The sequence below is a fragment of the Pristiophorus japonicus genome, chromosome 19, assembly GCF_044704955.1.
Source record: "Pristiophorus japonicus isolate sPriJap1 chromosome 19, sPriJap1.hap1, whole genome shotgun sequence".
Taxonomy (NCBI): Eukaryota; Metazoa; Chordata; class Chondrichthyes; family Pristiophoridae; genus Pristiophorus; species Pristiophorus japonicus.
The window spans coordinates 91,591,912-91,607,757 of record NC_091995.1 but is presented as its reverse complement, the minus strand read 5'-3'; the positions used below and the strand labels follow the sequence as shown (position 1 = coordinate 91,607,757).

At 45.1% G+C, this 15,846-nt stretch overlaps 1 protein-coding gene across 2 annotated transcripts in view; it reads left to right on the top strand.

The window, feature by feature from the left end:
* Positions 1-1,719, top strand: part of LOC139230040 (protein phosphatase 1 regulatory subunit 12C-like) — an 83,101-nt gene extending 81,382 nt beyond the window's left edge. For both annotated transcript variants that reach the window (XM_070861798.1, XM_070861797.1), the window contains exon 22: positions 3-1,719. In XM_070861798.1, coding sequence (XP_070717899.1) covers positions 3-89 — 87 coding nt within the window. In that variant the 3' untranslated portion in view covers positions 90-1,719. The remainder of the gene's footprint in view (positions 1-2) is intronic.
* The last annotated feature ends 14,127 nt before the right edge of the window (positions 1,720-15,846 follow it).

Genomic DNA, 15,846 nt, shown 5'->3' with positions numbered 1-15,846 from the left:
AGATTTTAACAGATTTAAAAGCCGACAATCAAAGACTAAAGGACGAGAACGCAGCTCTGATCCGTGTCATCAGCAAACTGTCAAAATAGTCGGGATGCCACCATCCTATGGGAATATCGTTGCCAGCACTGATACTGTCAAATTGACTCTGGCTTTGGGTCAGAGGACAATATCTCCAATGCCAAGTATTTTTTCCACAGCCAATACAGTTAACTGGAGGGCAGAGGGCAGAGGGCAGGGGGCGGGTGGGGGGAGAGAACTTTAAGGTATCCTAGCCACCAAACCAAATAGCTCTGGTGGCCAAAGTTGATGCACCATTGCCAGCTATGTGTCTGGCCAAATGAATACGCATGCCAACAGCGACCCTTCTGTCCTAAGCCCCATTATCTGATCTTCGTACCTAACCCCCAAGTGTGAAGGTTCTCTTTCGAGATCTGTATGTGTGTATGTGTAAAAAATATATATTTATGTTCTAGTAAATAGAAAATTTACTTTCTTTAACCCGCATTCATCTCTAGTGTGTCCTGGTCAGTTGGATAAATGTGTTCTACTTTTCCTGTTCCTTTCGCTACTAGTAATACTCTGTTGGCCACGTGAAGGCTATCACTGCCCCTTCTCCCCTCCCGCCACAAGCATTTCTCACTGACTGAATATATTTCAGTCTTCGAGCCTTATTCCATTTCCTTAAGCATTCCTAAGTAGTCATTCTTTCAGTAATCATTGTGTGAAGGGTAAGAGAAAAGATTTTGAATGCCTGTGTGCAATGTTTTTTTAAAAAGTTATTAACTTTTCAGTTTAATACTGGACTTAACATGAATCGGTTTCAATTTGAACTGGAGGTATATTTTTCCAATTTAAGCCTTGGTGGGCCAGGAAATTCCAACTGTCTGCACTAACCCCGACAAATAACGCGGTCCTTTTTTAGGATATAGTCTTCACGTGGTGTCCTAACCTCTACCAGGGGAGGAGAATGGTTTGTTCCAAGTCCCTTTACCCTTCAATAATCCCGTTGGAGGAGACATTCGGCGTTCAAAATTGTTCGCAGTGTGTGCGTCTCGATTTTTAACCAGTAGCGGATTTATAACTGTAGACCGATTTACGTACTCCATAGACCCAGTGTTGCAGTACAGTGCTGCATTTCTGTTGTTCGAGGGCTTGTGTGGCCGGCAGCATCTTGTGGCAGAGTGAGATAATACAGTATTGAGCAAAACCCAAGACATTTTTGATATGAACACTCTTGGCCGACAATTGGATCCCAGACCAGCATATCTCGAAATGTAAACCGATTTCATTGTTTGGAAGTAACAGTCATCGGGTGTTTTTTTTTAAACTTCCCTATCATTCCGCTCGAGGCAATAAACGGGTAGAGGGTAACTATAGACATGTCCTGTTTCAGCTGTCAGGCTAGCCTCGAGCACAACACCGCTCGAGAGAATGCTAACTGCTTCTTTGTGGTAACATTGTAAAACTTTGTACTGGTGACTGTCCTTATTCAGAGTTAAAATACTTCCAAATGCATAACCTGCAGGATTTAGCACAAAGTAGTGCAGCATGCTTTTACATCAGTGTTTCAAGGTTGAGACGGAAATCTAAGCGGGTGTGTTTTGCTGGCAATCTGTTGTAGTGACTGATTACAGAACAGTGTGTGACTAGGAACTTGGAACCAAGTCACTGCCCAACTTGTAATGGTGTGTGGTACAGAGGAAACTAAACCATGGTGTTGCGGGGGGGGGGGGGGGGAGGGAGGGGAGAAGAGAAGAGAAGAGAGAAGAGAGAGAGAGAGTGAGTGAGAGAGAGAGAGAGATGAAAAAGAGAGTACTTTCCAATGATGTGATAAGTATAATGGATTGTCAGGTGGGGCGCTGCGCTACAGAGTCCACGGAAGTCTTGGGTCTGATCCCGAGTTTGTGGCAAACTGGCTAATTAATCTAAGGCAGGGCAGCCGTGGAAATCTCCCATTTATTCAGGATCGCCATGCCAGAGGAGTGTGAAAATCAGCCAGGGCTCCTGCTCTTGGTCACGGTTTAACCCCAGCCAGAAATGTACGTCGCACTTGGGCTCGAGGTTAAGCTCGCACTGTCTGAACATGTGCGCGCGCGTGCCTTCTGATTTGGGGTGTAACCTCCGGACTCCACCCTGAATTCAGGCCAACAAAAATCCGGTGAAATTATCTGGGAGAAAATCTGTGCTTTTTCAGAGGGGGTAAAAATGAAACGCAAGATTTTTCATCTGAAGTCTTTGTTTTTTTTAAAAATCTCTTCGAGTTTCAGTTTTGATTCTGATTCATCAGAGTGTACCCAACTGAGTCAGATCTGAACTTCGAATTTATTGGTGCAATCGAATGCTTTTTTTATTAGCTTTTCACAGCTTGGCTTCCTGTTAAAGTGAATCGAGTGGGCCTTGTCTTTTAAACAAATTGATCCGTTGAGTTTTCAGTCGGCAAAATTGTGCTTGGTGCCGTTTTTTTTCTCTTTCCTTCCCCCTCTTCTGAAGCTGCTGACTCCGACTGGGGTACAGTCCCTCAGCAGGTTTGCCTAAATGTTTTGCCCAGGTTATACGAGCTTAATGAGCATAGGAAGACGATCCACAGGAGAGCGTTATCAATGGGCGCAGTCTACATGTGCACACTTTACATAAGTTACTGATAGCAATCAGGCTCAAGTACCCTGCCTTGATATTCTTCCCCTCTCTTCCCATGCAAGGGCCCATAGGACCAATTGTACTGCCCAGTTGCGATCAACAGCCCAATACAGACCAGGTAGTGGCACCTTTTGCTTTGTGTGGCTCAATACCACATCAGACAGTGTTCTTACCCACTTTGCCATCCAGGGATGTAATTGCTTCTGCAGCTCATTGTTTGCAATTATAATGGACAGCTACTCGATGCAGTTGCCTTTCTATTATAATCATCATTTGCTAACTTTAAATGTAAATTGTTCCTGCCACCTTTAACGGTCATTGTAACAGAAGCAGATAGAAGTTGTCTTATGGTAACATTATGTGACGAGCAGATGGAACTTGTCTTATGGTGACGTTATGTGACAAGCAGATGGAACTTGTCTTATGGTGACGTTATGTGACAAGCAGATGGAACTTGTCTTATGGTAACGTTATGTGACAGACAGAAATATAAATGGTTGGGTTTCTTTTGTAATAAGATGGTTAATCATTGTACTGTGTGTACTCTTAAAGATTGTAAAGTCATCTTCTATATGCAGGTTGTCATATGAAGTCGTATTTTTTTTGTGTTGTGTTACTGCTGGTGATTCGCTTTAGAGCTAGTTCCTCGTTCCTCCCTTTAATTCGAGCCCCTTTCATGCAGGAATTGTCTTTGTTTGTTCCTAGAGGTGAGGGATGTTAGTGCTGGGAAGTGAGCATATTTCGGTCACCCAGTGTCAGCAGCAAAGACTTCCAGGTCGGGTATATCGCAGTGCAAAACTCCCTCGACTCTATCCTGTCCCACCTTCAGAAGATCACACCCAACTATACTAGTATGCCATTTCTTTTCCATTTTGCACACTAACTACTCTTGAGCCAATTGGATTGCCAAATTAGCACTAGGTATGTGCTATAGGTCCATGCCCATTTGGAACGAGATTCAAATTGCCAAACCCATTTCATACAGGACAGAGCCCTACAGACAAAGAATGCTTTTTTTCTGGGCCCAGAGGTTTAACCCCAGTATCTAACCCACAGCGCCACCTAGTGCAGAAACTGTCTTCAAGCACCATCAGCAGACAGATATTTTTATGCTCACACTTGCTTATTATAAATCTCATTAAACGTCTTTTTTTTTCCCACCACCAAATGATTTCTTTTTCAATTTTCCCTCTGGCACCGACTGCTTGTTGCTACGGTTCAACGGGTGGCCTCTTGCCTTCCAACTGACCGGTATCCGTGCATGGACCTTAACAAGCGAGTTGGAGATGGCCCACTCAACAGAGCACTTGAAGCAGCCAAGGCTAATCTTGTTAGCCAATATCCACACACGTGTTTGCAGTGGGGACCAGGAAGTCCGAGGATCGCTACCCTCCCATCCCAGGCCCTGGGTTTTCACTTGAAACATTAACCAGTCTATTCTCTTTCATGTGCTGACAGGCCTGCGTATTTCGAGAATTTCCTGTTTTCATTTCCCTTTCCAACATTTAAAAAATTAATTAAAATCTCCCTCGGTTATTGAACGCTGTTGACAGTGATCTCATTGGTGCCGCATAGTTTCCCGCGACGATTTGATTAGAATCCTTCCTTTTTTGCCATTGGCTGTTGGCTTCATTTGCCTTTTTGTCTCCTCGTCTTGTCTGAAGGTGATATCGTTTTGAGCGAGGGCGGTTCACAAAGGTCTCGCATCGGTGCGCTACAGTTTTGGCTGAGCACTGGTGCGAAACTGCAAGTATAACTCGAGGTTGGGGGGGTAGGGAACAGACGGTTTGGTTCCGACGGTGGAATACATCACCGAGTGCAGTTTCAAGCCAAGTTTAAAAAGTGCCGAGACATCCCGAGTGTTCTGTAAACGTAATGCGCCCAGTCCCTTTTTTAAAAATGTTTTTGAAAAAGTTCCCACCTGCAATTTCAAAACTTTTTTTTTTAAAGAGTAAGAGAGCCAGGGACGGTGCTCTTGTGCATTGTGTGCAAACCCCCCCCTCCTGGTGAGTAGCCAGGCAGTATAACTTGGGACTTGGAGCCTGCTATTTTGCATTCTGCAATACAAACTAGAACCGTAACAATGTTTGCAAGGACTGTTGTGATCACACCATGATAAATGTTTGTACCGCGAAACATAACCGCTCGAAATGAACAGCAGATATTTTTTTCCAACTGACCAGGCGCAATACTTTCAGCCTGTACTGCATTTTGAATTACGTGCCATTTCAAAGGCTCGAGCATATCCTAGTGGTTCTTGTCTTCTGCCTGCAGACTGAATTAATCCCCAGAAACTGCACACACTGTAAATAGCCTGTTGGAACTCAGCAGTTTCTTCTGTCCCCTTGCCAGCAGTTCCTTTTTCTCTCCTGGAATACCACAGAATGCAGCTATAATGCCTTGCACAGCAAGGAACAAGAACTGTTCAAAAACTATTGATACTAGACTGTATTGGACAACCTGGGCGATTGCCTGCGACTCTTTGACGTAATATGTTGTGAACATTCATATATATATATATTTTTAAAATACAGTGAAATAAATTGTAAGGGGATTGTTATTTTTAAACCAGTAAATCCCGCTGTGTTTGTTGCAGTAAGCTTCTAAGGAACTGTAAACTTGTGCCCAAGGGAATTTGACTGTGTACAGTACTGGTACATCAGACACTTAACCTGGCAAAGAAAGTCCCGTTTGGGGCTCGGGTGAAGATTTGCAAAATCGGCCTGCAGCGCTTTTGTTTTTTGTGAGGCCGTCGGAGGTCAGCGCATTTCACCACAAAATGTGCCGTCGACCCAGAGTATTCTCGAGCGCAATCGTGAAATCTTCAGCACCTCTGTAATCATTCCAGGGTCATTGGCTTGGCTTTCCCCGCAGCGCACCACAGGAGCATTCAATGATGCTTTTTAAAAAAAATTCTCGTGGAGAATGTTTTGAGGTGTTTTGCGGATGTTTGGGACGACTCTTTGATCTTAACCGGAGTTGGTTCTCGTGCCAATTGAGCTGATGACTGCGACTTGTACTGGGGAGGGAAGGGGAAAGGGGTGTTGACTTTAGTTGATCATCTCCAGCCACAAAAAGAATCACGGTTTCATCAAATTTGAAGGAGTGCCTTGGTCGTAATGCTGCAATTTTGGCTAATATTGAAGTATGCGTGTTTAGAATTTTTTTTTTGTTGCAAAAATAAAAAAAATGTGCGAAATGTGAAGTGTGGTGAGTGTTGGCGGACATGTCACCAGGAGTCTTAATTATGTACCAATGACTCGGTTCGGAGGATAAAATGGTTCGCTATTAATGGCTCACCTCTCCAACCCCAGTTGGAAAACTGATTTTTAATTTTTTTTTCTGCCAGATTCAAAAAAAAAACAGCCATGGGATGTTGGGTGGTGTCTGAAAACTGTGCCATGAACTGGTGACCTGAATATATGTATATGGAATCTTTTTTTTTAAATAAAAGAAATATGCATTGTTGCAATGTGCAATACACATGGGACTCTTACACACAAAAAATGTACTTTATTTGTTACAGGAGCTAAGCTGTATTGTTTTAAACGCAGAAAATAAATACTGTTGCCTTCTATAACTTATATATATATATGTAATTAAAAAGGCAACATCGATGTTTATTAAACTGTAAATTGCATTTTAAAATTGGTGCCTGTTATTAATCTGAAGCTTGTTGCCGATGAATACAAAGCGGTGTATGTGTGCTCTGGTTTTATTACCTCGATGAGGATTATATGGATTATTTGGGTGGTGCAGGGGCAGTGTCTGATGCCAGTTTGCCCGTGGACTTGGCTTTATTTTTAGTCAGCAATAACGGCTTGCTTTTATATAGTGCCTTCAACGTATTAAAATTTCATCATCATCATAGGCAGTCCCTGGGAATCGAGGAAGACTTGCTTCCACTCTAAAAGTGAGTTCTTCGGTGACTGAACAGTCCAATACGGGAATTACAGTCTCTGTCACAGGTGAGACAGACAGTGGTTGAGGGAAAGGGAGGGTGGGACAGGTTTGCCGCACGCTCCTTCCGCTGCCTACACTTGCTTTCTGCATGCTCTCGGCGACGAGACTCGAGGTGCTCAGCGCCCTCCCGGATGCACTTCCTCCACTTAGGGCGGTCTTTGGCCAGGGACTCCCAGGTGTCGGTGGGGATGTTGCATTTTATCAAGGTGGCTTTGAGGGTGGCCTTGAAACGTTTCCTCTGCCCACCTGGGGCTCGCTTGCTGTGAAGGAGTTCCGAGTAGAACGCTTGTTTTGGGAGTCTCGTGTCGGGCATGCGAACACTGTGGCCTGCCCAGCGGAGCTGGTCGAGTGTGGTCAGTGCTTCGATGCTGGGGATGTTGGCCTGATGGAGAACACTGACGTCGGTGCTTGATAATATAGGTTACACCTATCAGGAAAAGGATGTACAGGGGCTGGGTCTCTTTTCTCTTGAAAAGAGAAGGCTGAGGGCTGACCTAATAGAGGTCTTTTAAAATTATGAAAGGTTTTGATTAGAGTAGACAGAAAGAATGTTTCCACTTGTGGGGAAGAGCAAAACTAGAGGCCATCAATATAAGATAGTCACCAAGAAATACAGTCGGGGTTTCTGAAGAAACTACGAAGATGATGGTGAGATTGTGGAACTCGCTACCACAGGGAGTGGTTGAGGCGAATAGTATAGATGTATTTAAGGGGAGGTTAGATAAGCACAAGAGGGAGAAGGCAACAGAGGGTTATGCTCTTAGAGTTAGAGGAGGAAAGACTGGAGGAGGCTCGAGTGGAGCATTAACGCCGGCATGGACTGGTTAGGCCGAATGGCCTGTTTCTGTGCCGTATATCCTATGTAATGTAAAAAAAAAAAAATTGTCCAGGAACTTTAAGCACAAAATCTAGGCTGACACTCCCAATGCCGCTATCGAGGTAGTGCTGCACTGTCGGAGGTGTCGTCTTTCGGATAAGATGTTAAACCGAGGCCTCGTCTGCCCTCTCCGGTGAATGTAAAAGATCCCACGGCCACTATTTCAAAGAAGAGCAGGGGAGTTCCACCTCGTGTCCTGGACAATATTTATCCCTCAACCAACGCCACTTTTTTAAAAAGATTATCCCGTTGTTTGTGGGAGCTTGCTGTGCACAAATTGGCTGTGTCACAACAGTGACGGCGCTTCCAAAAATACCGAATTGGTTGCTAAGCGCTTTGGGACGTACTGAAGTCGTGAACAGCGCTATATAAATGCAACTGCTTAAGGCGCTGCACAGTCATATACTTATTGAACTATAGACTGCAGCGGTCATGTAATACAGGGTAGAGGGCCTGCCCAAATCCAGGTGTTCAAACCCCTGGGCCATCTGTCACTCCAATCCACCTCCTCACACGAATAGATTAATTTTCAGCCCGGTTACTGGATTGAGCCCCTCTGATTGGATGCCTTATCTCGCGGGGGTGTGAGGAAGGAGAGATGATGACCTTGTTGCTTTGACCTCTATTATGGCAAGTTAAAGTGACTTGTCATTACTCAGAAACTGGCGTTTTTATTGTCTTGGATGTTTATGCAGAATGGATGAAAGGCATTTACACGCATTTGTATTGGCATTAACATAAGAATTAGGAGCAGGAGTAGGCCATTTGGCCCCTCAAGCCTGCTCCGCCATTCAATGAGATCATGGCTGAAATCTAAGGGTACGTCACAAAAATCACTTGTTTGTGGTATCAGCATTTTTTTTTTGATGGGTACCCCAAGTCAAGGCTAGGGTATCCATTAAGAATCAAAAGATAGTAAAATGTGCTGATTCACATGACAATGGCCAGCTAGCATGATACAAAGTTTAGCAACAAGTTGAAAGGAAAAGTGGGAATCCTAATCATTTGTCTTTGGTACATTTAAAATAAAATGTCTTTTGAGTTTTATATACAGAGCGGTGATAGAATTGAATAATATAGCACAAAAGGCGACCCATCTTGCCTGTGCCGGCTCTTTGAAAGATCTCCAATTAATTCCACTCCGCTGCTCTTTATCATGCAGAAACTGTTTTCCCTTCAAATATTTATCTAATTCCCTTTTGAAAGTTACTATTGAATCTGCCTCTTATCACTCTGAGTGATTCCCGATCATAACAGCTCGTGTAAAGATTTTTTTTCCTTGTATTACCTCAGGTTCCGCTGCCAATCACCATCAAATCTGTGCCCTCTGGTTAACGACCCTTCTGTCACTGGAAAGAGTCCTTATTTACTCTTTAACAAAACCCCTTCCTGGTTTTGATCACCTCCATCAATTCTTCCCCGCAAGCTTCGGAACAGCCCTCAGGTGAGACGGTAACCTTGTTGAGAAAGGATTGCCTGTAGCACAGTCGCTGTGATGTTTTCAGATGTATCCCTGCTGCCAAAACATGACTAGGAGCCAAATAGTTTTCGGTATTAGCCTAATAATTCCTTCCCCCTGGCCACCATCACCAGTACCTTGAAATAGGAAGTTTGCAAATGACTTTTGAAAAGCAAAAAATGTCAATTTTGATATGGGTTGGAGGCTTAATCAAAGCAATGGAGATGCTTAATTTCCCACAAGGGTTAATTAACGAGTACTGCTTCTGCTGAACATCAGAAGCGATAGATGTCATTTTTGTTCGATGATGCCTTTTTAAAATAACCTTAATGTACTTTGTAAGAGTTATTTTCTGCACCTTAACTGTGTTTATAACAAATGCAGTGATTTTAAAACAAAAACATTGAAAATAAAAATCCTTAATTTTCTTCCTGTTGCCCAGCCTTACCTGGTGAATAAAGGCCACTGAAGATGGAGTCGAGGAGAACTGAGTTTTCTTTTGAACTCTCGCTCTTCCTCCAGCTTTTCCCAACTCTCTCTTTGCTGTACGTTTGCTCAGCAGAGTCCAGAAGTAACTCATCGATGTCCCCCTGGCGTTGCACAGGCTCCGTCGAGACCATACGCAGTCTTCAAGCTAGATAAGCGCACAAGGGAGAAAGGAATAGAAGGATATGTTTATGGGGTTAGATGAAGAATGACAACAACAACTTGTATTTATATAGCGCCTTAAAGGTAGTGAAACATCCCAAGGCGCTTCACAGGAGTATTATGCAATTTTAAATATTTAGCACTGAGCGACACAAGTAGAAATTAAGGCAGGTGAGTGGCTGCAGGGCATTCTGGGGGGAGAGGGTGAACAGTCAGAGGTTGTGGTCCACATAGGTAGGAAGAGGGATGAGGTCCTGCAGGCAGAGTTTAGGGAGCTAGGAGAGCTATTAAAAAGCAGGACCTCAAAGGTAGTAATCTCCGGATTACTCCCAGTGCCACGAGCCAGTGAGTACAGAAATAGGAGGATAGAGCAGATGAATACGTGGCTAGAGAGATGGTGCAGGCGGGAGAGTTTTAGTTTCCTGACCGCTTCTGGGGGAGGTGGGACTTGTACAAGACGGACGGGTTGCACCTTAACAGAGCCGGGACCTCCTGGTGGGGGGGGGGGGGGTTTTGCTAGTGCTGTTGGGGAGGGTTTAAACTAGCTTGGCAGGGGGATGGGAACCTGAACAGAGATTCAATAGGGAGGAGAGTAAAGCTGGAATTAGAAAGCAAAAATAAAGAAAGTGAGTTTGAAGGAGAGAGGAAACAAGCAGGAATAAAGGGTTTAAAAAAAAACTTAAAGGCATTTTGTCTAAATGCACGTAACAAAATAGATGAGTTGACGGCACAAATTGAGACAAATGGGTATGATCTGATAGCCATTACAGAGATGTGGTTGCAAGGTGACCAAGACTGGGAATTAAATATTCAGGGATACTTGACAATCTGGAAGGACAGACAGAAAGGAAAAGGAGGTTGGGTAGCTCTATTGATAAAGGATGGAATCACTGCAATAGTAAGAAATGATATTGGCTCAAATGATAAGGGTGTTGAAACAGTTTGGGTGGAGATAAGGAATAATAAGGGGAAAAAGTCACTGGTGGGCGTAGTCTATAGGCCCCCTAACAGTAGCAACGCTGTTGGGCGGAGTATAAACCAGGAAAAAGTGGGGGCTTGTAAAAAGGGAACAGCAATAATCATGGGTGATTTTAACCTCCATATTGATTGGACAAATCAAATTGGTCAGGGTAGCCTTGAGGAGGAGTTCATACAGTGCGTAAGGGACGGGTTCCTTGAGCAGTATGGAACGGAACCAACCAGAGGGCAGGCTATCTTAGATCTGGTCCTGTGTAATGAGACAGGATTAATAAACAATCTCCGAGTAAAGGATCCCCTCGGAATGAGTGATCATAGCATGACTGAATTTCAAATTCAGATGGAGGGTGAGAAAGCTGGATCTCTAACCAGCGTACTAAGCTTAAATAAAGGAGACTATGAAGGTATGAGGGCAGAGTTGGGTAAAGTGGACTGGGAAAATAGATTAAAGTGTAGGACGGTTGATGAACAGTGGTGTACATTTAAGGAGATATTTCACAACTCTCAAGAAAAATATATTCCAGTGAGGAGGAAAGGATGTAAGAGAAAAGATAGCCATCCGTGTCTAACTAAAGAAATAAAGGACGGTATCCAATTAAAAACAAGGGCATACAAAGTGGCCAAAACTAGTGGGAGGTCAGAAGACTGAGAAACTTTTAAAAGCCAGCAAAGAACGACGAAAAAAATGATTAAGAAAGGGAAGATAGACTATGAAAGTAAACTAGCACAAAATATAAAAACAGATGGCAAGAGTTTCTATAGGTATATAAAAAGGAAAAGAGTGGCTAAAGTAAATGTTGGTCACCTAGAGGACAAGACCGGAGAATTAGTAATGGGGAACATGGAGATGGCAGAAATTCTGAACAAATATTTTGTATCAGTCTTTATGGTAGAGGATACTAACAATATTCCAACAGTGGATAGTCAAGGGGCTATAGGGGGGGAGGAACTTAACATAAGAACATAAGAATTAGGAACAGGAGTAGGCCATCTAGCCCCTCGAGCTTGCTCCGCCATTCAACTAGATCATGGCTGATCTGGCCGTGGACTCAGCTCCACTTACCTGCCCGCTCCCCATAACCCTTAATTCCCTTATTGGTTAAAAATCTATCTATCTGTGATTTGAATACATTCAATGAGCTAGCCTCAACTGCTTCCCTGGGCAGAGAATTCCACAGATTCACAACCCTCTGGGAGCAGAAATTCCTTCTCAACTCGGTTTTAAATTGTCTCCCCGGTATTTTGAGGCTGTGCCCCCTAGTTCTAGTCTCCCTGACCAGTGGAAACAACCTCTCTGCCTCTATCTTGTCTATCCCTTTCATTATTTTAAATGTTTCTATAAGATCACCCCTCATCCTTCTGAACTCCAACGAGTAAAGACCCAGTCTACTCAATCTATCATCATAAGGTAACCCCCTCATCTCCGGAATCAGCCTAGTGAATCGTCTCTCTACCCCCTCCAAAGCTAGTATATCCTTCCTTAAGTAAGGTGACCAAACCTGCACGCAGTACTCCAGGTGCGGCCTCACCAATACCCTATACAGTTGCAGCAGGACCTCCCTGCTTTTGTACTCCATCCCTCTCGCAATGAAGGCCAACATTCCATTCGCCTTCCTGATTACCTGCTGCACCTGCAAACTAACTTTTTGGGATTCATGCACAAGGACACCCCCGATGGAGGGCCCTCTACGTAGGGGTCCTCCCACTATTCATCGGGGACTTGGCCTGGAGGGTGGTGCACGGAGCAGTGCCGTGCAACAAATTTTTAAGCCGGTTCACGGACTCCCAGGCCGCCTGCAATTTCTGCGGTCTGGAGGAGTCCGTGTTCCATGTTTTTATGGAATGCACGAGGTTGCAGCCCCTGTTTTATTATTTGAAGGGGCTGCTCCTGAAATTCTGGCTGCACTTCAGTCCCACTCTCCTGATCTTTGGGCACCCTGTGCGGAGGGGAGCGGGTAGGTCCGAAGGCCTCCTCGTAGGACTGCTCCTGGGCACGGCCAAGGGTGCCATCAGCCGGTCCAGGCAGCGGGCGGTCGAGGGGGTCGTTCAACCTGACTGCCTGCCTCTCTTCCGCTCTTACATCCGGTCCAGGGTGTCCTTGGAGATGGAGCACGCGGTGTCCACCGGTACGCTCGCGGCCTTCCGCGAGAGGTGGGCACCGGAGGGACTGGAGTGCATCATCACGCCCGGCAACCAAATTTTAATTTGATTTTACGTTTTAAAGTTTAACTTGTTTTAATTGCCGGTGTTTTTAGTGTACCCCTCTCCTTTTATAGGGGGCACTGGAAAAATTTGATTTTAGCGCCCCAAAAAAAAAAAAGGGGGCCTTGAAAATGTCTGCTGTGTCACCCAGGTCGGGTGGCACAGTTTAATGTTGTTTATGTTTTGCAGGTAGACTCCTAAAAGAGTTTCATGCACAAGGACACCCAGGTCCCTCTGCACCGCAGCATGTTGTAATTTCTCCCCATTCAAATAATATTCCCTTTTACTGTTTTTTCCCCCAAGGTGGATGACCTCACACTTTCCGACATTGTATTCCATCTGCCAAACCTTAGCCCATTCGCTTAACCTATCTAAATCTCTTTGCAGCCTCTCTCTGTCCTCTACTCAACCCGCTTTCCCACTAATCTTTGTGTCATCTGCAAATTTTGTTACACTACACTCTGTCCCCTCTTCCAGGTCATCTATGTATATTGTAAACAGTTGTGGTTCCAGCACCGAAAAGAACAGAAAGCAGAGAGTCGGGATAAATGGCTCCTTTTCAGAAATCGGTGGTTAGTGGTGTGCCACAGGGATCGGTGCTGGGTAAGTGGAGCTGAGTCCACGGCCAGATCAGCCATGATCTTATTGAATGGCAGAGCAGGCTTGAGGGACTAGATGGCCTACTCCTGTTCCTAATTCTTATCTTCTTATGATCCCTTCTCTTACCGCCCTTCTTTTTCACTGGAATATATTTTTGTTGAGCACTGTGTGCAGTTTTGGTATCATATTTACGAAAGGATATACTTGCTTTGAAGGCAGTTCAGAGATGGTTCACTAGGTTGACTTTGGGGATGAGGGGGTTGACTTATGAGGAAAGGTTGAGTAGATTGGGCCTCTACTCATTGGAATTCAGAGAGAATGAGGGATGATCTTATCGAAACGTATAAGATTATGAGGGGGCTTGACAAGGTGGATGCAGAGAGGATGTTTCCAATGATGGGGGAGACTAGAACTAGAGGGCATGATCTTAGAATAAGGGGCTGCCCATTCAAAACAGATGAGGAGAAATTTATTTTCTGAGGGTTATAAATCTGTGGAATTCGCTGCCTCAGAGAGCTGTGGAAGCTGGGACATTGAATAAACTTAAGACAGAACTAGACAGTTTTTTAAACGATAAGGGGTTATGGGGAGCGGGCAGGGAAGTGGAGCTGAGTTCATGATCAGATCAGCCATGATCTTATTGAATGGCGGAGCAGGCTCGAGGGGTCATATGGCCTACTCCTGCTCCTATTTCTTATGTGACCAAAAGCTTGGTCAAAGAAGTAGGTTTTAAGGAGCGTCTTGAAGGAGGAAAGAGAGATGGAGAGGTTTAGACGGGGAGTTCCGGAGCTTGGGGCCTAGACAACAGACGGCATGGCCACCAATGGTTGAGTGATTATAATCGGGGATGCTCAAGGGAGCAGAATTAGAAGAGTGCTGACATCTCGGGGGGGGGGGGGCTGGATGAGATTACAGGGATAGGGTTTGGGGGGGGGGGAGGAGGGGTTGTGGGGCTGGAGGAGATTACAGAGATGGGGTTGGAGGACGTTCGTGTGGAGCATAAACGCCGGCACAGACCAGTTGGGCCGAATGGCCTGTTTCGGTGCTGAGTGGTTAGGATCTGGAAGGCACTGCCTGAAAGGGTGGTGAAAGCAGACTCAATCACGGCTTTCAGAAGGGAGTTGGATAAGTACCTGAAGGAAAATGATTTGCACGGATACGGAGAAAGGGCGGGGGAGTGGGAGTGGGACTAGCTGAAGTGCTCTTGCAGAGAGGCGGCACGGGCCGAATGGCCTCCTTCTGTGCCGTAACCATTCTATGAGAAACTATGTCATTTTATGTAACCTGGGACACTTCAGCTGGGTCAGTGCTGGTTGCCTGTTCTCCCAAGAACCCTAGTTTTATTCATCTTATTTATATGGTTTACTAACGGACCATACACTGTGTTTCTATTCTGTAATCAGACTTACCTGACCTATAATGGGATCATGGCTGAGCAGACCAGTAGCACCTTTATCTTGTGTCAGCCGTGGCTCAGTGGGCAGCACACTCCCCTCTGGGTCAGCCGGTTGTGGGTTCAAGTCCCATTCCAGGGACTTCATCATCATCATCATCACAATCGAGAAAGACTTGCTTCCACTCTAAAAGTGAGTTTTCAGGCGACTGAACAGTCCAATAAGAGAACCACAGTCCCTGTCACAGGTGGGACAGACAGTGGTTGAGGATAAGGGAGGGTGGGACAGGTTTGCCGCACGCTCCTTCCGCTGCCTGCGCTTGGTTTCTGCACGCTCTCGGCGACGAGACCCGAGGTGCTCAGCGCCCTCCCGGATGCCCTTCCTCCACTTAGGGCAGACTGGTCTTTGGCCAGGGACTCCCAGGTGTCGGTGGGGATATTGCATTTTATCGAGGAGGCTTTGAGGCTATCCAGGCACATGAATCTAGGCTGAGGGGGTGCTGCACTGTTGGAGGAGCCGCCTTTCGGATGAGACGTTAAACCGAGGCCCCGTCTGCCCCCCTCAGGTGGACGTAAAAGATCCCACTATTTCAAAGAAGAGCAGGAGATAACTCTCCCCGATGTCCTGGGGCCAATATTTATCCCTCAATCAACACAACAAAAAAAACAGATTATCTGGTCATTATCACACTGCTACAAAAGCAAAATACTGCGGATGCTGGAATCTAAAATGTAAACAAAAAATGCTGGAATTCTCAACGGATCAGGCAGCACCTGTGGAGAGAGAAAAACACAGATTCTCTCTCCACAGATGCTGCCCGACCTGCTGAGAATTCCAGCATTTTCTGTTTTTATTATCATATTGTTGATTGTGGGAGCTTGCTGTGCGCAAGTTGGCTGCTGTGTTCCCCACATTACAACAGTGACGATAATCCAAAAGTCCTTCATTGGCTGTAAAGCACTTTGAGACGTCCGGTGGTCGTGAAAGGCGTGATATAAATGCAAGTCTTTCTAATATAAGTTTCAACCCTTTATCACATTAGCAAAAATCATATTAACTCATCTTTTCAAACAAAGGAACCTCTT